At 43.1% G+C, this 25,721-nt stretch overlaps 1 protein-coding gene across 1 annotated transcript in view; it reads right to left on the bottom strand.

Moving 5' to 3' along the window:
• Positions 1–25,721, bottom strand: part of TMEM132D (transmembrane protein 132D) — an 835,026-nt gene that overhangs the window by 627,374 nt on the left and 181,931 nt on the right. Inside the window, 2 exon segments of the mRNA XM_003907388.5 lie at positions 4,813–5,168; positions 5,170–5,702. Coding sequence (XP_003907437.3) covers positions 4,813–5,168; positions 5,170–5,702 — 889 coding nt within the window.

Here is a 25,721-nt window from a genome sequence, read left to right on the forward strand (position 1 = left end):
CTTTGAATTTAATTCAGCTGAAGTTTTTCTTTGAACAGGAGTTCCAGGAGACATGACCCTTACACGTAATGTAGTCTCCTGGATCAGCCAAGGGGAGCGGTAGATAAAAACTAAGGAAATTTGAATAAAGTATGGACTTTAGCTAATCATCATGTGTCAATATTGGTGCATTAATTGGGACAAATGTAGCATACGAATGTAAGGTATTAATAAAAGAGGAAACTAGTGGGGACATATGGGAACACTGCAATAAGTTCACAAGTTTTTGTAAAGTCAAATCAGTTCTGAAATTAAAAGCCTGTCTGCCTCTCGCCCTTCTCTCTATTTCAAGCAGCTCTGTCAATCCCCACTAGGTAATAAGGGGATGTACAATCCCAGGTACAGACCACATGTCACTGGACATTGGTATAATTTGAAGACACCAACATCTGTCCTCTTTGTAACCGTGCACCAGTCTTCACAAGAGGAAAATGCCTCATCTCATAGGATGTGTTCTTAGTGAAAGGTAATTCGAGGAACCATTTTACTTCATGGAAGCCGCATCTGGTCCCTCTCCTACCCCTGGCACGGCCAGCTAGTAGACAGGTGATTCAGCAGGGGCTGCATGGAGGTCTCTGCAGCTGACGTGCAGATAACCAGAACTATGGAAGGAATTCACTGTGAGGGCAGGAGAGAGTTGCTGGGAGGCTGCCGTGTCCACACTCAGCCTCCAACCTCCATCCGAATCTGCATGGCCAAGCTGGGTCCCATGATATCCATCCAGTAAACCCTTTTATTTATTATTTTTTCTTAAATTAGCTGGAGGGTGATTTATGGCCTGCAACTTAGAATATCATTGGATACACCAGGGCATATTTTACCTGAAACAGAATAAGAAGAAATCGTATTCTGGGCCAACACAGGTTCAAAGGTTACATCAGTCAAGTGAATTAAGCTCACAGGGTCAATCTCAAACCACCATATTATTTCCTAACAAGCTTTAAGTCTTCTGCATATCTGGCTGCCCAAACCACCAAAGAATATCGTCTGGGCCTCATCGATGCCAGGCTCACTTCTGCCCCTTGTCAAACACTCTTATTTTATTATCTTGCTATCTCCTTTCTAAGTCTCACCTGTGCAAGAATATCTCCTTGGTAATGTCTTATTCTGACCTGGACTTAAAGCCAATCACAGTGCTAGGCATATGGCGCTTAACAAATTCTTAGCATTTAAAACTGCAAAGACCTCAGCAAAGTGCACATATTTGTTAATAATCAGCAATTCATTCATTCATTCAAGAAATTGAAGGATGTCCCTGCCTTTAAGAACAGCCCCTTCTCTGAGCTTGTTCCAGTGTTGTAGGCCCCCCGGCTGATTATTCTGGACTGTTAGGTAATCAAGGGAATGCTACGCCTATACTGGGTTCCAGCCTTCCATTCGGATCTGAAGACCAGAACTCTTTGAAAACTGACTCCCTGTGATGAAAAGGAATGGAAGAATAACTGGTGAGGACGTGAAAGAAAGAGTCCCAGTTCTTATCTTCCTCCAGGCCCATGGCAGGTAAATAGAGACTGGGATGCATCTGAGCCTCGCTCTCAGTGGGGGAGGGACACAGGAGAATGTGTGGCTAGAAAAATATAGAAGAAAGGTTTCCAGTGCTGTGGGATGCTTCAGTTGTTCACTTGAAGGAAAACATTTTCTGGGATTGAATGAGATCGTTAGATGTCTCAGGAATGAAAGAAAGCGTTTTGCTTTTCTTTTCCTGCAGGTGTCACCTTCAGAAGATAGAAGAGCCAGGATAGAACAGAAGTTGTAAGATGACAAACAGCCCCACCTGGGTTTTCTTGTTCTTAAAGCGTGAAACACACACGCATACAAGTATATACAGAGAAAGAAGCTAACTCCTGTGCTTCAGCTGTCGCATGCCCCTGAGTGCCCATGAGATCACAGGCACGCCGCCGGAGAGGTGTACAGTGGGTGGTCAGTCATTATCAACAAAGAACTCAAACCGCAGCCGCTGCATCAGTCCACAATTTGCAAATGTGCATGATGCATATTTGCATATATCCCTCCCATTGGTGGCAGTTAGTCTGGTCCCCTCCCACTCTGGTCATCCTTGATTGGCCCTGGATGTCTGACTGGTACCTGACCTAGGAAACAGGAGCCCGACACTGGGCCATGCCAGCACTTTCAACACAGAGAGTCTAGAAACACAGTCATAGTTCGGAGAAAAGTGCCCAAGGATATTTGGCTGGATCCTTCGGGGTTATTTATAGCAGATGACCAGAGAGAACAGACACACACCAATTCTAAATATTTGGAAGCTATGCTAAATTAGTGTCAAATTGACTTCATTTAAAAAGATATACAGTTTTATTATTTTCTAATTATAGGGATTCAAGCTAAAGAATAATCTTGCCAGGTCCAAGTTAACCTCCAGCTGTTTACATAAACACATGAGACTCATCCATAATCAGAGCGTTTTAAGTATGCAGCAAGCACATTATAAATGCAACCTCTTAAAGAAACTGTGTAGCATTGTACCGAGGTAAACATACATTCATGAAACATTTTCTTCATTGTTATTCTTATCTGTAAAACTGATTTTTTAAATCGAATTGACATTTCTAATTGATGGGCTCTGAACAAATATACTTTTGCTGTACTTCCCAAATTTTCCAAACTTTGACCTGTGAGTGGAGCCACCAAATTTAGAAGCTTCAAATGCATTTGCTTCTGAATTTGCCAAGACTTGGAGCCTCATATTGTGCAGCCAAGCATAGTGAATTTATCTTGGTTTTGTTACAGATTGCCAAAGATAAAAGCCACCCTTGGACCCTAATGGATATGTTTAGTGTCTAATAAAGTCATGAGACACAAAGCTTTCTGTGAAATTCAGTGCTACACATATCACTGCTTCCACACACACACACACACAAGCCGTATGTGGCTCTCATCTCCTGAGAGGCAAAGCTTCAGGGGATTGCAGTGTTTAATCCCGGGTTCAGAAAATCTAGTCAGTCGTTGGCAGACCTAAAAGATGGCAGACAGTATGAAACGGTGTAAGAACAAAGCTCCCCTATTCATACCTTTTGTTTCTACCATCAAATTATTTCTCTACACAAGCAGCCATCCTCACAGAGAATGCTATGTAAGACTTTTGGACCCAGAAAAGTAAAACACAAAGCTAGCAGACCTCGCTGAGGACCTGTGGCCAGCTGGATCTAGATCCGATTTCCAGAGGGAGGGAAGGGAAAGCTAATGAAGGCTCGGCCCGACAGATGTATTCCTTTGCCCTAAATCCCTGCGGCTAATCCACGAATGGCACATCCAACCAGGCCAAAGGTTTTTACCTTCCAGGACTTAGCCAAGTTCGGTCATTAGATGCATGTCCATTAGATTGTTTCTTTAGTTAAAATCAAAAAGGCATTTCTAATACTAGGTCACAATGAAATAAACTTAAATGTGCAACACAGAATCAAAACGGTGATTTATTTTCTTAAACGCATCCACCCTTTAAACATAAAGGAAGAAGGGGGAAGGGAGAGGGGAAGGGCTAAGGGAGGGACGAGGGAAGGGACGAGGGGAGGGACGAGGGACGGGGGGGCGAATGGAGGGGAGGGACGGGGGGCGGGGAGGGCGAGGGAAGGGGCGAGGGGAGGGGCGGGGAGGGGTGAGGGGATGGGAGGGGCGAGGGGATGGGAGGGGAGAGGGGAGTGGAGGGGTGAGGGGAGGGAAGGCACGAGGGGTGGGGGGAGGGGAGGAGTGAGGGGGAGGGGAAGGAGGGGAGGGGGGAGAAGAGAGGGAGAAAGAGGGAGAAAGAAGAGGATAGAAAAAAGAATAGAAGAAAAGAAAAGCTAGAAAAGGCAACCATAACTCCCATATGAAGGGGGATAGGCAGCTGCTCATTATTGGATGAACTTTGTAAGCCCACATATGAAATATATCTTACATACAGTTGCGCTCCTAATTTCGGAAGTCACAACACACATTTTACTACATTGCACATCGGGTCAAATTGTTGAGTTATACAGCAGTGCTAGGACATTTTTCATACCCCAGTAACACTTCTACTAAACAGCTGTTATAATCAAACTTGCCTGTGTTGAAAATAAAACTAAAACTATATAATGAAAATACAATCAAGCCTAGGCAAGTAGCTTCCCTCACACATTATATTCCAAAGTGAAAAGCAGCCCATATTTATTCTAAAGTACACAGAGCTTATTTTCAATGTCTTGTCTTTGGTATATTCTTACATAAGAAACTCAACAAATTCTACTGTATATTCTTCACACATTATGCTCATTTATTTTTTTGAACACCAAGTTCTATTTCCAGGGAGACACAAAATGGTAACTTTGAGGTTGGTACCATATTATACTTAGAACTTACATATCTGGAATAGATTTTGAGTTGGCAAAACCCTGTTCTCTGTCCTTTCTGACAACTGTTGCCATTTCATTTGCAGTCTCATTTCAGCTGGGAGGCATTTAACTCTCCAATTTTGAAAAGGCTTCTTGGATAACTTTAGCATTCCCCAAACTTGCTGATAATACCCGAAGCTAAGGCAAAAGGCATTACCATCAGCATCTCCCTGACTGCCCTATCAATGGCCTGGAAAATCTATGAAGACGAATATTCTCACCACCAAACTGCCAACCCGGAAAGATCAGACTGATCTCCACAGTGCAGGTGGAGTTTGTAAAAACGGGAAGGCCGGCTCCACTTTGGTGAGTGATAACACAACTCATCTGGCCAAACAGCTGCTCGAAAACACCACCTGATCCTGATCGACGGGCGGGTACAGACAGACATGGGGAAACGACTTACCTCAGCGTGAAGCGATCTTCAGTGGAATTTCTGGAGATGGAAACAGGGAAAGTCAGCACGTCTCCTTTCCTCACGGTCTTTGGTATGTAGTGGATGGCCACGCTGCTGTCCAGGCGCAGTTCTCTCAGGGAAGGTTTCCTGTGCGTCTGGTAAAGGAAGATGCTCCCGATCCTCTGCAAGGGGGGCCCGGACTCATCCATGTCACTGTGGCCTGTCCGGATCCCATTGCTTTTCCTCGCATCCTCCCTGACGCAGTCCCCTCGCTCGTTTCCTGGGTGCACGGTGTAGTAGAGCTCCACGGGGGTCCCCTCCGGCTGGTCCACGGCCTTCTTCCTGCCGGCAACCACCGTGGGGGGGGCTGAACCAGCTGGACAGGAGCTCCAGCTCGGCCACACACAGCCCCAGGTCCCCCTTCAGCCGGCAGCTGCTCCGCACCTCTCTGGTCTCTCGGAAAGCAAAGAGCCTCAGGCAGGGCAGCTTCTCCCCGGGGCTGCGGTCGTCCCAGTCTCTGCCCACGATGTGGAACAGAACCTGCACTTTGGGCCGGCTCAGGTAGACTCTGTCCCGCAGGATGTGGGCTTTCAGTTTCCAGTTAAGAGAAAATTTGTTGGTGAATCCAAACGGGTTGGAAGGTAGCATTAAATCCTGGGGCACCACTTGCTCGATGGAGAAAGGCCCGTAGCTGGCATTGAGAACAGGCAGCCTCTTGGATTTGTAAATCAGAAATGACTCCACCCGGGACTGCAGGCTGGAGTTCCTCATGATATCCTGGTTGGCCTCCTTCAGGAAGAAGGAGACGTCAGCGTTGTTGATGTGGTAGGTCACGGGGAGGTAGGTGGGCAGCAAGGAAAACCTCTGGATGCTCTCAAGGATCCCTCGACCTTCCGTCACTGTGGGGAGGGAATCGCAGTGCAGGTGTTAGTAATGCTAAGGTCCTGTTACCCGTATTTCAGACACCTGCGTGGCCCCTTCATCACAGAGGACCCTGTCTTCATGCCAATTATGCAATTCCTTACCCAAACCTCTTAATCCAATCTACTCGCTTCATATTATTTGTTTCAGAAGAAATAAATGCCACCAACCTAAGTAGAAAACCAGTATCATTTCACCTATAAAAAAGCTGAGCATGCAAATAAATACAATTCAAATGAAGTTTTAAAATTTCAACTCGTGGTAATGGTGTTTTTATAGGGTTATGATAAAGACTTGGTTTTTTTTTTTGATAAAAGGAGAAATGAGCAAGTGTTAGAAAGCTGTCACAAACAAGCTAGCATCGACAGAGAGGCACCATCCCATTGAATCAACACAGACTGAGATTGGTAAAAACAGGAACGACTTTCTCAACACATGGATCAATGCTATGTCCACATTTCACCTAATACAGATTCTTTGTGTGTGTGTGTGTGTGTGTTCCACCCATACACACGTGCTGCATTTAAGGACATGTCCAATGGGAGATGGTAACAGACTTGAGGCAAAAATAGATGCAGATGCACAATCATAAATCACACAGTGTACACCTGCCCCCGCTTGGAGTTAAGGGGAGAGATGCAGAGAAAAGACCTTGGAAGGATATATTGGGAGGGGCCCTCCAGAAAGATGAGATGATGTGACCACAACACCAGTGTGCCAGGGCCAGGTGTACAAAGCACATGCTCCAAGTCATCTGTGAAACACTGGACCCTAGAACCTAAGAAGCAAGGGCAGCACCCCGCTTCCATCCCAGCCACATCCTGTGGACACTACGCGGTCAGCAACAAACAAAAACCAGTGTTCATTTTTCCGCACTGAACATCTCTCTCCCCCAGGGGGAGAAAAATCCAAAATGTTATTTTTACAGGTGGTCTTACATTCTGTAAGAAAAATGCAGGCAGAGCAATTGCATAATCCAAAGAACCAATTTAAGGAGTTTTAGAAATGGAGACTATTGGCTCCGGGAACGCTGACTTTCTAGGCAAAGCTCCACAAGTTACGCTGAAGCCCTTCTCGTCAGTCACCATGTAATTATCTTTGATGACTCGGACACTCATGGCGTCACCTTTCTCAAAGGCCCACGCAAACACACATTTGGAAGCATGATGCCTACCCGAGTCAGGACCCATCTTGGCAGTCATCTGCCAGCAGCTGAGAGAGCCAAGAGCTCGGAGGCGGGGGTCCTGCTCCTGACTTCGCGAGACCACGGAGCAGGTCACTGACCCTCGTTGCTTCCCGTGGACCCACTGGTAGCACGAGGGGGCTGACTGGAGCGCTGTAGCCTCAGCCCAGCTGTGATACCGCAGGGTGTCAGGCTGCATCCAATTTACCTTCTAGACAAGAAGTTCAACAGATGTATTCAACTTGAGTTTACAGAAGGCCCTGGATGAAAAAATCTCTCATCACCAAACTCAGAGCAGGCTGAGCTTCCATTTAAACAATTAAGGCTTGTCTTGGGCTGAACCATTTGAGACTGCTTATAAGTATGCAGCCTGCACCCACCCAAAGGACAATTTCCTGAGGTTCAGTGTCATAAATATGGATTTTTGTTTTCAAAAATCAAAATATCATAGATATAAAAAGGGACTTCATGCCTTAAAAAGATTACATGTTTTACCTTTATGGAAATAACTCCTGATTTATATTATCTCTAAACTTGTATTTTCACAGGTGAGTTATAGGAAAAACGAAGAAGAGGCAGAGAATTGTTCACCCCCTCTCTCGGTACCCTCTCCCCATTTGCCTGGCCACATTTCTGTGACCTCTCTGGCTGCAGTATCAAAGTCACCTTGCCAGGATCCTTTCCTTGACTGTATGATTCTGGGTTATGTTCTCCATCTGGGTTTTTCTGTAGCATCCCCAGCTTCCTGCATCAAAACACGTTATGCTTTGCTGTAATTCTCTGTGCACTCCAGTGTGGGATAAGGCCGGGAGCGGAAATGATACACAGGGCTTTTTTCTCCGCTGTATTCACAGTCTTTAAGAGAGTGCCTGGTAAATATCAGGTACTCAGTAAATATTTGATAAACACGTGAATGAATGAATCAACAAGTGTATTATGCTTTTTATGTTGCAAAGAGCAGATTCTGTTTTTACGCTAGGATGTTATTCACTGTCCTCTTCGCTTCCATCCCGGTAATCAGAATCCTGGATCCTTTTGTCCCATTAAGAGTTCCATGTAATCCTGGTGATATGGGACTAAGGAAGATGGGCCTCTCCGTGTAATGAGACTCCTATTAGACCTACATCAATGATACAGCGTGCCCTATTGTTAAAAACACATCTTGGCACCACTTAGAACAAGTACCTTGAGCTGCCTCAGCACTCTTTTGCCATTCGTGCTAGAAACAGCCAAAGCCAGACAACCAAATTACAGATGGTTAAACATTAATGCCAGATACCAAGGTTCCGTGAACTTCCCTGTTGAACATCTGACCCCGACTACTTGAGGCCACAAAACTTAATTGCACAGCTAATTACACATTCCAAGGGCAATGACATTGGGTCCTCCGATTTTATTCAGGAAAGCAATAAGGCAATCAGGGGTCACTGCGGACGTCATTTGAAGGGAAGTAACTTCTTAGCTTTATTCCACAAATGGTCTATTAGTCATTTTGCCTGGTATCTGACCTAAATGTTTATTGCTTAAAATTGCTCCATATCGACCTCAAGCTAGTGTCACTTCCTTTTTTTTTTTAATAATACTACAAAAATAATGCCAATTATATTCCACGATGCACAGAATGCATCATAAAACTCATTATCCTCTCATCCCTACAGGAGTGGTTACTATCACTAAAGGACACCATTTATATTTAACATAAAAATTAGCAAAGTGTTAAATAACAAAGAAGTAAATGTCAGTTAATAATTTGCTAAGGACAAAAATTACTTTTTGATTGGGTGCCATGGCTGTAATTCTTACTTGAGGAAGAGTGGCACGTTCACATCTTGAAGCAACTCAGTGGTCTGGGAGAGATTTTGTATTAATTTTAACATTTTTGAAAGGATCATTTTTTTCCCTGAATAATACTTTTTTAAAAAATATGAGAAGAAAGCAATTTGAGCACAAGACTCTCAATTTTCCCCTATGTGGACTCAAAAGCAATAACTAATAGAATATGGTAATAGACAGAAAAAAAGCTACATCCATGCTGAAAATTAGGTACAACCTGCATGCCATAGACTGCAAGAATTACTGGGAGTCACAAGGGACTCAAATACCTCACGTAGAAAACAGAATGATTAGGGCTGCCAGACAAAACACAAACACCTAATTATGTTTTGATTTCCAGTAAACAGAAATATTCCATAGGGCATGCTAATAATTAAAAATAAATATTTTAAAATTGTGTTTTTCTGAAATTCAAATGTAACTAGGCATCTTGTGTTTTACTTCCCAAATCTGGCAATCCTCAGCATGATATTGTCATAGAAAGAAAATAATTGTCAGCTGAGTAGATATCTGTAAGATATCTGATATCTATGCAGCTGACAAATCTACCCTGATATCTGTAAGAGCAAAGGCCATGGGCCATGTGGGTGCTCCCACACCTGACAATATTTCCAATGTTGGGAGCCAACCAGCTTTGCCATCAGCTGAATCAGAGACCCAAGCATAGGGGGCGCTGCGCTGCACAGAAAGACCTAAAACATCAAGGCATCTTGCTAATGCTGTTCTTCTCTAACAGAGACAGTGATGGGGCAGGAGGTCTGACATAGCCACACTGTGCTCCTGGAATGAGTCCAAACCTAAAACCACCTACAGGAAACCAGTGCCCATGCGGCCCCTGCACCCAACTCACAGAAGGCATCTTGGGGCAAGGGATCTCCCCTGCTGGGCATGTCAACACCCCGGAGCATCCTCACCGACCCCCGGGGATGCTGGGTCAGATGGTAACATGCAACGCCAATGCAAAAAAGGCCACCCACAGTGAAGGATATGTAAATAAACAAAAACAGAAGGAGAATAGGACCTACCAATAAAAGCTGCAGAGTAACAGAAGGAAATTCAGAAAGACATTCAAGAAGTAGAGGAATAACATACCTTTGAAGAGTATTTACCATAGAATATTGAAGTACCTTTTATACAAAATGACTTTGGAGCTCACAATCGTCAAGAAAAGCAGAGCCTTTGTTGTTTTGTAATGAAATAAGACTGAGATGGAAGAAGATCCTGCAGTATTAAAAGTAAGGAATTTAAAGTGGTTTCAGATGCAATAACACAGATTTGAAAAATGCAGAAAATTGAATTTATCATCTGAGAAGGGGAGCTTTTGAAGCTTTCCCTACAGCTAAATAGAAAAGGCAAAGGAATGGAAATGATCAGTAAGAGGCTGTAACCATGTGAGACGCATATTAGATGTTCAACATTCAGATGACGGAGCTCCTAATGAAGACACCAGGAAAATGCAAAAGCAGCAGCATTAAAAGGCAAAAAAAGAAAACATTCCCGGGTTTATATACATACACATATTCAGAGTAGATCATGATATTTCACTGATTCCAGAGAAAACCGAAAACACCACCTTTTAGGTATTTCTTAAAGATACATTCCCATCAAGGGTAAAAGGTAATTCTATAAGCATTTATTTAAAAAGTAAAATTTTTAAAACTAAAAAAAAAAAAAATCAGATTGTCTTCATTTGCATCCACTGTACAAAATTAGATATTAAAAAATACTGATAAATATTCACAGAAATATGATGAAGAATGTTCTAACTGAACAATTATCTAATTGAACAATTATTTGCCCTGAGGATTTTTCTGGTAATTGTGAGGGCAACAGAAAGAAACAAAAATGTATACCGTATCTTCCGCTGCTGAAAAATCACTGCAGCCTATTATCCGGGACACCATAAGGTTAATCAAAGTGTAGTACTCAAGAACAGGAAAACCATGTTAAATGAGAACCAGATGAGCGCTGAAAACATTTAAATGTAGAGTGCGTTCAGATAGAGTTTTAAATGCAGGCAAAACCCCACACATTGAAAATAGTAATAAAAAATTCAGAATCCACACACTATAAACTTAAAAATGGCAATAGATGTAGGGAGCAAAAGAAAGTTAAAGTGGACTAAATTTGTATCTTCATAAGAGATATCAGTAGATATGGCTTTATTTTAGTCAGTGATAACCAAATAAAAATATGTCCAACTATACTTTTCTGATAACTTAAATTTTGGTTTTTATGCATATAGATTAGTGGGAAGAACTGAGAAGAGAGGACAGAAACAGTTTACTGAATAATCGATTGAATACACAGATAAACAAGAAAAATAGAAAATAAAATATAACAGAAGAACAAATTTATTAGTTATGATATTATATATAAGTGGCTTAGATTCTCCTGTTAAAAGACTAAGACCCTCGAGCTGGCTCAAAAGTTAAAAGAAAAAAAAGTTAAGCTATAAATTGTCTCCAAGAGAACTCAAATAAGTTGACTGAGGTATTTAAAAAATAAATAAATACATAAATACATAAATAAACAACAAAAAGAATAGGCATAGATATTCTACAAAGAAGGAAAACTGGGGTCACAACTTTAATACAAAAAAAAGTAAAATTCAAGGTAAAAATAAGCAATTGAATTAAAGGTCTTAATTTTATTAAAAGTCACAATTCACAGTGCATAAATATTGTAGATATTTTATGCAAGTATATACAGCCACCAAATTAATGTAACAAAATCTCTTAAAATTACAAGTAGAAATTAATGGTAACTAAAATTTGCTTAAATGTTACATACCTCCTTTTTCAGTCTGTGACTTATGAAGTATAGGAAAGTAAAAAATGACATGAAGATATAAATAACTAATGCTATTATAATCTCTATGGAGAATACACTCACTTAAAGTGTTCATGGGACCTTCCCATGAACTAATCATATATAAGGCCACAAGGAAACAATAATAAAGAAATTACAGAAATAATTTAAATTATATTGTATGATCATATACACTAGAATATAAATTCATAATAGCAAAATAGAAACACCGCTATCTACTTGGGAAGAGAAACCCAACTACTTAACAGTTCTTGAATCAAAATCAAAATAAAACTTACCATTATACTATATTTACAAGCTACTGATAATGGCAATACTACACATCAAAACATATGTGAAGCAGCCAAAGATGTAGTCAAAAGCAAATTCATAATCTTCAATAGTATCATTATTAAACCGAATAAAATTTATCAACTAAACACACAAAATGAGAAACCCAAAACAAAATCTAAATGAAGATCTCTAAAGAAGCATTAATAAAAACAAAGGTAGGAAAATAACAATGCAAGACAACAAAATCGAGAATTAAATCAAAGAGGTGTTGCATTAGGAAAAATATATATGTAATTACATATAATATATATGTATAATATAATAACATAACATTTTAATATAACATATAATAGTATTATATATTATATACATATATAATACATGTACATATGTATATAATATATATTATATATCTATACATGTGATAGATTGTTAAAAATGAACAAATCATACATTTATAGTAATAGATTGTTAAAAATGAACAAATCATGCATTTATATACTCTCTCATACAAAAATTTCCATAAAATAAACAAAAAGGAAGGGAAAGAAAAAGCTTGTATAATTCTAGAAAGCAAGTAAAAGTTAAAATCCAAAGATTGGTATGAAATTCTAAAAGACATACAGCAGCATAGAGGGGCTGTTTGGTAACTGCACTCTCAATTTTTCTGTAGAATCTCTTATTTTTGTCTGCTTTGTCAGTTTCTGAGAAAAAGAATGTGTTGAAGTTGTCCCCAGTACTTTTGGAAAAACAGTTGACTCGTATGTGTCGTTAATATGTTGGACAGTACATAAGTATCTTCACCATTATATTTTCTTGGTGTATTTGTCTCCTGTTTTTAAAAAACTTTCCTTTTGTCTTTTTAAATCCTTTTAATTTTGAATTGCATTTTTTTTTTCTGAAATGAAAAGAGTCACCCCTTCTGTTTTTCCTCTTTTCTTTTCTTTCTTGTTCTTTTCTTTTTTGGCCTTTGTGACAACTTCTTACCATATTTGGTCATGTTTATTTTAACGTATTCTGTGTCACTTGTCTTTAGTGTCAGTATCTAAACAGATATTGATTGTGGGCTTTTCTTTTATTCATATGTTTAGATTTATTCCTGCTATCTTATTTTACACTTTAAATTTATTACAAATTTGTGTTGTTAGTTTTTTAAAATTTCTTCTCTCTGGTTGGGTTGATTTTTACATTTTTTTTCTTTCTAGTGGTTGTAAATGCTGCATTAGTTATTTATTGGCAAGGAAAATATGCAATCAAATTGGCTAATAAAGAAGCAGAAAATATACAAATTTGAAAAGGCTTGTAACCTAATATCCATGGAAGAATGTTCTGGAATTTCCATTCAATAAGTCCAAATAAAGAACTTTCGACCTTACTCTACTCATCTCCCTTAAAACTCATTGAAAACAACAACACCATCTTACAGGGAGAAAAGCCAATCCTCAATTAAACAAGAATATGACCCAAAACCCCAAATCACAAAGAATATCCAACTTAACGTGAATTGGGCAGCCTTCCTCAAGAGTGGGTGAGGGGCTCCTTCCAGACCAGATGGGTCCAAACATGCTCAGAATGGCAAAGCCCAGTGGTGGGGCAGATGCCCCACAAAAGGCTGAGGCTCGGGACCCTGCCTGGCCTCAGTGAGAGGATCAGAGGTGAGGAGAGGCAGGGACTGAGGGGAAACCGTCTGTAGCAGACAGCAGCACAGAGAGATCTTCCATGAGCCACCCCAAGTCCTGTGAGCTCCAGACTGAGAGGTATGCCACTAGGAACTTAGGTAGGAGGTGTTCAGGATCACAGGCCACATCCAAGTTCCCACTCACCTCAGCTCACTTCCCTTCCTCCTTCCAATTTCCCTGCACCAATGACTGCCCCACCCAAAGATTAACAATAACCAAACAGTCAGACCTACTACCTTCCACCCAACATCTAGCCCATTCTCAGCTGACGACCTGCACTTCATTCAGAAAGCAGAACCCACCAGAAAGGATCTCTTATCTTCCTTCCCCTAAATCCACGGTCTACTTACAAACTTCAAACACTCTTTGCCTCTTATGATAAAGCCTCTGTTTCCTTTAAAGACCAATGCTTAAGTTCCTACATTTGTCCCCTATTAAACTCCTGCATGTTCTGTTGCCCTGGCTGGAGTGCAGTGACACAATTACAGCTCACTGCAGTCTTGACCTCCTGGGTCCAAGCAGCCCTCCCATGTCAGCCTCACACACAGCTTAGACTACAGGTGCACACCACTGGACTCAACTGATTTTTTTTTTTTAGAGAGACAGAGTCTCCCACTGTTGCCAAGGCTGGTCTCGATCTCCTGGGTTCAAGGAATTCTCCCACATTGGCCTCCCAAAGTGCTGGAATTACACACATGAACCACTATAGCTGACTCATCTACCATTTACACACACACACACATAGATATCTCCCTATTCAAACACACATACACCTACTACACACATGTATATATACACTTTTATAAAGAAACATGTATTATAGAGAGATGTGTATGTTTATATCAGTGATGATAAATAGCTCTTTGCAAGTATGTGTGTATGCACACTTACAGGGCACTCTGTGGTCACTGTGCCAGTCTGAATACCTGTTTTGGGGAATATCTTCCCTAAAATATCCATGTCTCAATTACTAAAACCTGTGACTATGTTATCTACCTAGCTAAAAGGGACTTTGCAGATATGATTAAGTTAAACATTTTGAGTTGTGGAGATTGTCCTTGGCTGTGTCCCCACCCAAATCTCACCTTGAATTGTAGCTCCCACCTCCCCATGTGCTGTGGGAGGGAGCTGGTGAGAGGCAACTGAATCATGGGGCAGGTCTTTCCCATGCTGTTCTCACGACAGTGAATAAGTCTCATGAGATCTTATGGTTTTATACAGGGGAGTTTCCCTGCACAAGTTCTCTTCTCTTGTCTGCCGCCATGTGAGACGTGACTTTCACTTTCTGCCATGATTGTGAGGCCTCCCCAGCCACGTGGAACTGTGAGTCCATTAAACCTCTTTTTTTTTTTTTTCTTAAAAAATTACTGGCCAGGCACTGTGGTTCACGCCTATAATCCCAGCATTTTGGGAGGCCGAAATGGGTGGATCACAAGGTCAGGAGATCAAGACCATCCTGGCTAACATGGTGAAACTTCATCTGTACTAAAAATACAAAAAACTAGCCGGGCACGGTGGTGGGTGCCTGTAGTCCCAGCTGCTTGGGAGGCTGAGGCAGGAGAATGGTGTGAACCTGGGAGGCGGAGCTTGCAGTGAGCCGAGATCGTGCCACTGCACTCCAGCCTGGGCGACAGAGCAAAACTCTGTCTCTAAATAAATAAATAAATAAACCAGTCTTGGGTATGTCTTTAACAGCAGTGTGAGAATGGACAAATATGCCTGGATTACCTGAGTAAGCCAGATGTAATCACAGGGTCCTTATGCAAAGGTGTCAATGTCGGAGAGGTGAGGTGATGATGCTGCCTGTCGGTTTTGAGGATAGAGGAAGGGGCCATTAGCCAAGGAATATAGGCATCCTCTAGAAACCACAGAGGGCAGGGAAACTGTTCCCCTGAAGCCTCTGGAAAGAATGCCACCCTGAGGCTCAACTTTAAGCTCCTAGCCTCATTCGATTTCTGTTTTAATAATCAGAAGTGTCATTTCTGATGTTTTATTTTATGTTCTTCCTTTTGCAGATAAGGAAACTGAACGTCAAAGGGATTAACAACCCTTTGACCTCAACCAAGTTTGTGCAATTAGTAAGTGCCCGTGCTGGGACTGGACTGTGGATCTAAGCCTCTAGAGTGCAAGAGCTGGTACACACAGACGCATACAAGCTGACTCTGTGAATCTCCTTTCAGCTCCACATTCAGTGACTTCAGGCGGGCAGCTCTACATCAGCCATGGAGGGAGTATTTACACCATGGAAATTGGCAAACCCCACAAATCCCATGTGGCTCTTCCTACCTCCTCCTGGAGCCTACTGTTAAACATTTACCCTGTTAGTCTGCTGCCTGGGTTTGTATTCACCTCATTCCACTGTGATCCCGTCACCTTTTTCATTATTGTGAAACTTTTTTTGGCTCTCCAATGATTCCCATGTAATAGTCTGTTTTCCGGCTCAGCATTCAAAACCTTCCCCTATTTACACTTGTCCTTCCTTTCCTCGGGACCTGGCTGATTCGCTGCACTTTACCTAATGCTCTACCAGTTTGCGCTGCTGGCCATTCACCAAATATAGCCTCTCCTTTCCCTCGGTGATGTTGCTACTCTCCAAGTTGCAACACCCTCTCCTCTAAATCAAATCTCCAGCAGATAGACTACTGTCTGTTCTGGGACATTGCATATTATGACCTCTCCCTCTAAAGGTCCTCCCCATTCACCCTGGACTAATGGGATCTCTACGCCTATGCAAAATTGTGACTCTGTTTTTCTTTTTGGGTGTGTAGCAAACTATGCTTTGTAGTGGAGTTAAGTGAGTTCATTTTATTTTCTCGACCAAAGTACTTATTTAATGATTACACTTCTATTCCAGACACTGTTCTGTATGCTCTACGATGATGAACAAACTGAATCCTCTTAGCAGCCCCATGTGTTAGGCGCTATTATCCTCATTTCACAATGACAAAACTGAGACTCAGAGAGGCTGAGTGACTTGCCTAAAGTCACACAGGTGGTAGGTGGCAGAGGCAGGATTCAAACCTGACACTCTGGCTCCGTGACCGGTGAGCAACATGTCCTTTCAATGAGTGATTTCTGGATCTGGCCCTGTGCTGTTCTCCTTTCCACTTCAAATCATGTCCTTCTCAATATGTGGTATAAGTACCGACAGCACTGTGCTAATAATTCCCAGGGATCCCCAGAAAAACATATACAGATGCACCTCAATTCATGATGAGGTTGCCTCCCAATAAGCCCATCACAAATAGAAAATCTCAGAAGTCAAAAGTGCATTTCATACACCTAGCTTACAAACATCCTAACTCAGCCCAGCCTACCTTCAGTGTGCTCAGAACGCTCACATGAGCCTGCAGGTGGGCAAAATCCCCCTGGCAGCACAGGACACGGCAGAGGATCAGTCGTTCGACCTCGTGATCTCATGGCTGGGTGGCCGCTGCCCAGCAGCATGAGAGGGTACCCTTCGACCTATTGTGAGCCCGTGAAAAGATCAAAATTCGAAGCACGGTTTCCACTGAATGCGTACTGCTTTTGCGTATCATAAAGTTCAAATCATCAAGTTGAACCATCATAAGTCAGGGACTGTCTATATATCTTTAAATTGTGATTGTCCATGCCTCTCTCAATGAATTTAGAAAAAATTATAATTCACACATCAAGCCCAAAATTCACGGGTATCATTGTTTAGCTTGAGGCTAAAGGTGGTACTCTGGTCATCCGTCTACACTGGCTGCGTGAGTTACAGGTGGAAGGTTTGAAAGAGACGTAGCTGCTACAAAAGTTGTGAAGATGGTGCGTGTGATGACAGAGCTGGACATTTTTAGGGGTTTATCTCATATTCATGAACGGAGAAAATCTTAGCCCCAGGCAAATGCACAAGTTATTTTGTGGAGATCCGCATCGACCCGAGAACCCTCCTAGAGGACTTTCCCTTCGCTGGGGGTACTGGAGCAGCTCCGTGGAGGCCAGACACTGATGTGACACACACTGTCCTCACTTCGCTTCTGAAACACTTAAATGTGTTGTTTTAGAGATTCTGGCAGGGAGTTTTTCTTCATTTCTCTCTCTGGTACATTTTCATACTTTGAATGACACAGGACAGCGGTATTTTATCACGTCTCCTAAAAAGGTATGCGATGGCTAGGAGCATAGCCAGGTGTCAAGGCAGCGCCCCTCTGCGGAGGCGTCCACGGGAGAAGCCCTCGAGCATACAGAATAACTTCTTATGGGTGCGTATTTGGAGATCATGAAGATATCTCAAAAGCAAGATACATTTCTATCTTTATCGATTCATGGTGTCATTCCCAACACAGATGTCTGTGCCAGATGCAGTGCTGGGTGCAGGGGAAATGGAATTCAACAGGAAGAGCCTGACCGCCATCCTCACGAGGCTGGCATTGGAGTAAGGGGGACCGATTAAACATCAAGAAAGAAAGAAACACCTGTCATATAATTTCATAAAACCGTAAGTATGAAATAAAACAGGGCCAGGCGTGGTGGCTCATGCCTGTAATCCCAGAACTTTGGGCAAAGTGCAGGCAGATCACTTGAGGTCTGGAGATCGAGACCATCCTGGCCAACATGTTGAAACCCCATCTCTACTAAAAACACAAAGATTAGCTGGGCGTGGTGGCATGCACCTGTAATCCCAGCTAGTCAGGAGACTGAGATGGGAGAATCACTTGAACCCAGGAGGCAGAGGTTGCAGTGAGCTGAGATAGCACCAGTGCACTCCAGCCTAGATGACAGAGCAAGACTCCGTCTCAAAAAAACAGAAAAAAAAGAAAAAGAAAACAGGGTGAGAGGATAAAAAGTTATCTAGCCAATCAAATACGCTGAAGACCAACTGGAGACAGGAAGAGAGGAGTGATACATTCCCAAACAAACTAATCCTATTTAGCCTTTGTGAGTCCTGACCCTTCACCAGCTAAACACAAAGCCTGGAAATTAAAGTGGCAACCAGACACCCTCCATGAGGGATTCTCAACCTCAGCACCGCTGAAGACCAGCCTTGGTCATGGGGGCATCCTGTGCCTTGCTGAATGCTTATCAGCCTCCCTGACCTCTGCCTAGGTGCCAGCAGCCACCACCCCCAGCCCAGCTGTCACAATCATAAATGTCTCCAGACCTTGTCAAGTGTCCCCTCCCAGTAGAGGCTCAGGTAAAAAAAAAAAAAAAAAAAAAAGCACCCATTTAACTAGGAATTTCGAATACTTTGTAGTGTATGTCCCCAGTATCCCAGGGAACATTATTTTTATCTGAAAATAACATTTTACAGGACATGATGTATTTTTATTTGCTTCATCTGGCAACACAACTTAGGGAGAAAAACCACGCCACTTGGAGAGCTGGTGCTTCTGCTTTACAGTTGAGGAGCTAGTACATACCTAGATAGTATGTCATGGATAATACATTGGAAAACCACATCACATGTCCTAACCATGCAGATTAGACAGGGAACGGCTGTATCAGAACTTCCAGACAGAGTGTGTGTGGAAGACCTACTCAGATGAGACCATGGAGATCAGGCGCTATTACAGCGGACTCTCAAGATAGAAATAAACGTCAAGCCAAGCTTGGAGTGATACATTTTTTCCTTACAAATTGACCAAGAGTTTTTTAATGGCGATAGACCACGCTGCTGCGAGTTTCCTAACAGCGACGCTCTCACGGAACTCCAGAAGAATCATGGTCAGGGTCAAATTTCTGGGAGATGATTTGACCATACCTAAAAGAGGCTTGAAATTTCCTGTCTCTCTGACCCATTCATTGTATATCTAAGAATCTATTCTGAGGAAATACAGAAATACTCTGAAAAATTTATAAGAATGTTGAGTGCAGTGCCAGCCATAAAGTTGAAAAATCAGCTACAAACTATAGATCCAAAGAAAGGATACGTAACCATTTATTAGAATAGATAAGGTAAACCTATTTCTTCGTAGAAAATGAACTACAATTTTTGTCTTATAAGACTGTAAGAAACTCTGTTCAGCCGCCTCTTAACTACCACCTTCTCCTCAGATTCTGATTTTTTTTTGCCTTGCACCAAAGAAGTAGAAGCAAATGTTCCCCAAGGAAAACATCTCCGAATGCTGGATTCACCAGAGTGTGCCTCCTTCCTCCTGACGTCTTGGCTTTTTAATATCCTGTGTGCCTCCAAAGCTCTCTCATGCCTTTAATGCACGTTTTTTGTTGTTGTATTCTTCAGCTTTTCTACTTGTTCTCAGTAGGAGGTTTGACCCAGTGGCCTGAAGCAGATATCACATAAATTATTATTGACTGAAAAAAGAAAGAGCATGTTTAGCTTATAACACAAAAATGTGTATCATATTTCATGGAATCTCAGATCCTATTAATTTAAAATAAACCATTATTTTATGTACCACTAAGAGGCTAAGCTATGACACAAAAATTGTAATCTCTGAGAATTTTTACTTTATACTGATAGAAAATTTATTTTAAAAGCATTTACATATAGAAGTGCTGACAACATGAACATTTATGACCAGCCCTAGCAATTGAACTGAATCCCAAGTAATTTCAGGACAAAAGAAATGTGAAAGCACCATAAATTTTAAGACATATTCTAATTTCAGATATAGCACATATGAAAATAAAGTCTCAGAATCATTGAAATGTATATAGTATATATCCACATAAAGGAAAAACCAGGGAGAAGTATACCAACCATGAATAATAGTTGTATCTGCCTGGTGGGATTTGGGGTGTTAATGTTCTCCCTAAGTGTTGTGTTTTCCTTTAAATTTTCCCATTATTGCTAATGGTCATTATTAATATTTATTTATTTATTTATTTTTGAGACAGAGTCTGGCTGTGTCACCCAGGCTAGAGTCAGTGGCACAATCTCAGCTCATTGCAACCTCTGCCTCCCATGTTCAAGTGATTCTCCTGCCTCAGCCTCCCAAGTAGCTGAGATTACAGGTATCTGCCACCACACCTAGCTAATTTTTTGTATTTTTAGTAGAGAGGGGTTTTGCCATGTTGACTAGACTGGTCTCTAACTCCTGACCTCGGGTGATCCACCCACCTCGGCCTCCCAAGCTGCTGGGATTATAGGCATGAGCACCGTGCCCCGCCCATTATTTATTTTTAATGGGAAAAAACATTATGCAAAATATCTCTTGCCCATTTATTTTATTTTATTTATTTTATTGCAAACATTTAAGTGTATTTCGGAGTGTCTTTCTTAGGATCACTTTTAAAACTTGAATGTAAGACAAACTAGGTCCAGAGAGAGAGAGGCGAATACTTGAAAGCCCGCAGCCATGGTCCTCGCCACGCTTCGCGCCTTGGTATTCTTCCCTGCCACCTCCTCCTTTCAATGCCAATGTAGGGCCTTAGCGGCCAAGACGCTGCCTCTCCCCATCACCCATCGCTGCTCGCTGGGTGTGTTCAGCCTTAGTGCACACGCTGCCTCTCCCTACCCACGCATTCCTGGTGTTCAGCCTCAGGAGCACTGCTCTCCCCACCCATCGCTGTTTCCGGTGGTGTTCGGCTCAGTGCACATGCTACCTCTCCCATACCCACAAGCTGCCCCTGGGTATTTTCAGCCCTGGAAAAGACGCCTGCCTCTCCCCACCCACGCTGCTCCCCTGGGTGTGTTCAGCCCCAGGGGCTGACGCCTGCCTTTTCCTCCTGACCCATCGCCGCTCCCTGTGTGTTCCAGCCTTAGTGCACATCAGCCAGCTTCTCCCCACCCATCGCAGACTCCCTCAGTGTGTTCAGCCTCGGGAGCACACTGCCCTCCCCCACCCACGTTGCTCCAAGTGTGTTCGGCCCCCAGTGCACATGCTGCCCCTCCCATACCCACAAGCCGCTCCTGCATTGCCTCAAAGACGCTGCCTCCCCTACCCACCAACAAGACCCCTGGGTGTGTTCGGCCTCAGTGCACTGCCTCTCCCATACCCACAAGCGTTCCCTGGGTATTTTCAGCCTCAGTGCGCACGCTGCCTCTCCCCTACCCACGCGCATTCCCTGGGTGTGTTCAGCCTCAGTGCGCACGCTGCCTCTCCCCTACCCACGCGCATTCCCTGGGTGTGTTCAGCCTCAGTGCGCACGCTGCCTTTCCCATATCCACGCGCGTTCCCTGCGTGTGTTCGGCCTTAGTGCGCACGCTGCCTCTCCCATACCCACCATGCGTTTCCCTGGGTAACGGCATCCACTCTCTAGGCTTCCATTTGCATCACCAGACTGGAACGCTTCCTCGACCTCCACTAAAACATCCCTCGTCCTTCTCAGCACCTTCCCTCGGAGATCTCACAAGCATCCAAAACTTGGCATGTAACTCTTCACGGCCCCCTAAATATATTTGCATGGGTCTCCCTAAAACCACTCTTCTCACCGTTGTCCCAGCTCAGAAAATGCAACTTCCATTGTTTCAGTATCACATCATAAAACCTTGGCGCCACGCATGGCTCCTCTCTGCTTTTCATATCCGTGTACAATCCACACACATAAGCTCTCGGTTCTATGTGATAAACATATTTAGAATCTGAACTCCTGTCCCCTCCCAGCAGTGCTCTGTATCTATCAGGTTCCAGGTGGAAAGCACTCGGCATGCTCAAATGGGCGGTTGTTTAAAGATGGGATTATATAGGCCAGGCACGGTGGCTCATGCCTGTAATTCCAGCATTTTGGGAGGCTAAGGTGGGTGGATCACCTGAGGTCAGGAGTTCCAAACCAGGCTGACCAACATGGTGAAAACCCATCGCTACTAAAAATACAAAAAATTAGCCAGGCGTGGTGGTGCAGGCCTATAATCCCAGCTACTTGGGAGGCTGAGGCAGGATAATCACTTTAACCCGTGAGGTGGAGTTTGCAGTGAGCTGAGATCACGCCACTGCACTCAAGCCTGGGCAACAAGAGCAAAACTACGTCTCCAGAAAAAAAGAGGGATGGGATTATATAAAGGATGTGGGATTATTATATATTCATATTATAAATATATATTTACATTATATATTTATTATATAAAGGATTATTAAAAATCCATATGTATAATGAATGAAAATAGGAAGATAATTGGTAAAAGTTGATAGTGTCCTTCAGATCAAAGTCCCAGGGTTGTGCTAAAAGTGGGAGAAGTCGAGGGCTTCTTGAATGTTGAGCCCTGGAGTTGGAAACCACCTTGTGGCGCATCTAGGAAGGCCTTCAGTACATCCTCAGGCTATTTCTTATTTAGTAAATACCCTTGGCAGGGCTCTGTGGCAGGAACAAAAAGCTACTCCACACAATATGTTTTCATCTTTATTATTTTATTATTATTATTTTTTTTTTGAGACGGCATCTCACTCTGTTGCCCAGGGCGGAGTGCAATGGCACAATCTCAGCTCACTGCAACCTCTGCCTCCCAGGTTCAAGCGATTCTCCTGCCTTAGCCTCCTAAGTAGCTGGGATTACATGCGCACACCGCCATGCCTGGCTAATTTTTTGTATTTTTAGTAGAGACGGGGTTTCACTGTATTAGCCAGGATGGTTTAAATCTCCTGACCTCGTGATCTACCCGCCTCGGCCTCCTATAGTGTTGGGATTACAGGCGTGAGCCACTGCGCCCGGCCTTTGTCTTTCTTTTTAACCATAGAGCTCAAGTTTTAATGAAGGGAAGAGCTACATTTCCAAGTCTCCCTTGCAGGTAGGAGTGGCCACCTCCGTCATTGCCTGGTGAAGCTTGCTGCACTCCTGAAACGTCTTTGTGCAGTGCAGTGGAATGGCCACATGCCACCAGTGGCTACTGGCCACTGAAAATATGGCTGGTGTTACCAAGAAACTGACTTTTCAATTTCAATTAATTCAAGCTTGAATTTGAAGAGCCACATACGACCAGTGACTCCCATATTGGACATCTCTAGTCAATGGGACGTGGGCAGCGTGGTGTCTGGAATATCCGAGAAGCGGCTGAGTCGGGTAGCTGTGGGCTGCGTTCTCTCCTTCACTTTCTTCCTTCCTGCTGTGTAGGAAGCAGACTGGATGGCTGCAGCCGGAAGGAACATCTCAGACTTTGAGGAGGGAGCCTCATGTTGAGAAAAGAAGACTGACAAGACACAAAAGGGCTGCAAACCCAAGTGACCTCAGTGCCATCATGGGAGCCTGGATGCTCACGTGAGAGAAGGAATTTCTACTTCGATTTAGCCACTGTTACTTAGCAGCCTCATCGCTCACAGCTGAGCCTAACCCTGACTTTAAGACAGAGTCCTATTTGTGGGAACTATGTTCAAGCCACGTGATCTGTGTGTGGTCTTCACAGGAGTAGCAGCAGCACCTGGGAACGCACCAGGATGAACATTCTCAGGCCCCTCCCCAGACCCACCGATTCAGATGCTCTAGGGGTCCAACCTCCACAATATTTGCTTTAACAATATCCCAAGAGTCTGATATGTGCTCAAGTGTGAGAAACACTATTCAAGCCAATTTCTGTAGAGTAGTATGTAAACATGGATACCTGACTGCACAAATACATAAAAATCCATTTGCAGAAGAATGTTTTTATTGCTTCAATTGTAGATCTCTCTCATCTCAGATTTTTGGTTTTTTTTTTTTTTAATAAACATTGCAAGATTACCTCAAGTAATGTATGCAAAGGAGCTTTGTGTGTTTTGGGAAAGAAGGAGGGAAAATAAATCCAAAGCAACTTTTTTTTCTTAAACCAGAACCAGCCAGACATAGCAGACAATCTGATGAGCAGCTTTGGTCTCGTCCTCACCTTGTGTGTCTTGCTTGAGCTTTTACCTACAGATTCCACAGCTGCACTGACGAACTCAGCTGGTAACTGTGGGTGAGAGGCAAGTATGTGAGTCCCAGCCACCGTCTGTGAGATTGCAAAGAAACAGACACAGAGACAAAACCTGGTCTCCATTGAGTTCAGTGCTTCCCAAACATTGGCCTGCATGTGACTCATCTACCCAGCTGGCTTGCTGTGGCTGGGCCCCACCCCCAGAGCTTCTGCTCAGCAGGTTGGGGTGGAAGTCAAGAATTTACCTTCTAACAAGTGATGCTGATGTGGCTGGTCCAGGGACCCTGCTTTGAGAATCAAGTCCTACTACATTCCTAGGTCTAGAAACTCACCTCGAAACTGTTAAGAGAGAGAACACTGATGGATTTAGTGGCACCCTTGGGACCCCGGGTAAGGGGATGGACAAAGTCCTACAGGAGGAAGCATCTCTCTCTGACTGTGGCATCCTGCCCTTGCCCACCTCCCTCCAGCCACACTGCTCTTCATCCTCTTCCTCATGTGCACTGAGCTCAGTCCTGCCCCCGGGGCCCTTGCACTGGCTGTTTCCTGCACCTGGAGTGCCCATCCCCAGGCCCTTTGCAGCATGAGCTCTTTCACCTCATCCAGTCTCAATACAAATGGCCTCTCCCCAGAGCAGCGCTCCACGACCACTGAAGTAACCCTTCCTCCTGCTGCCATGTGCCCTGGTTAGTTCATTCATATCTGAAATGGTATTTTCTATTTTTGTTTTCTTGAGTAAAATCTGCAGAGCCCCCTTTAATGGGTCAGTGGAAGCAGAGATTTGGATTGCCTCATTCAAGACTGTCGTTTGGGCTGCAGGACAATGCCAGGGCACAGATGGACACTGGACCAGGGTTTGAACAACACAGGTGGGGAAGTGGGGAGGTGTTGGTCAAAGGGTACAAACTTCCAGCCATGCAGGAGGAAGCAGTCCTGGAGAGCTAATGGACAGCATAGAGACTACAGTAGATAGACTAATATGTATCACATACTTGCAATTGGCTAAAGTATCAGATCATAATAATCAACTTGATTTTGGTAATATTTCACAGTGTATATGCATACTAAAACATCATACTGTACACTGTAAATATATACAATTTTTATTTTATTGAGGCTAATTATACCTCAATAAATCTGGGAAAGAAATTTTAGAAATGAATGGATAAAGGAAAAGACATTGAAGAAAATAACTCAAAGCTCTGTCTCACGGTCAGCAGCCCACAGGCCTGTCCTTGGGAATGTCATCAATGTGGAATCCCCCTGAAAGCCAATCAAGACAAAGTCTAGTGAGGAGGGTGCAGTTTGGACACAGAGCGCTGACTTCACCTTGTCTCTAACCTAACAATGCGTAAGCCGTTCCCCGTCCTCACCCCCATCAGGCACTCAGTATGCAGTGAAAGAACTTCATTAAGCTGCTTTATATTAAAACTAGTAGAGTGTTACATCT

The sequence above is a fragment of the Papio anubis genome, chromosome 9, assembly GCF_008728515.1.
Source record: "Papio anubis isolate 15944 chromosome 9, Panubis1.0, whole genome shotgun sequence".
Classification (NCBI taxonomy): Eukaryota; Metazoa; Chordata; class Mammalia; order Primates; family Cercopithecidae; genus Papio; species Papio anubis.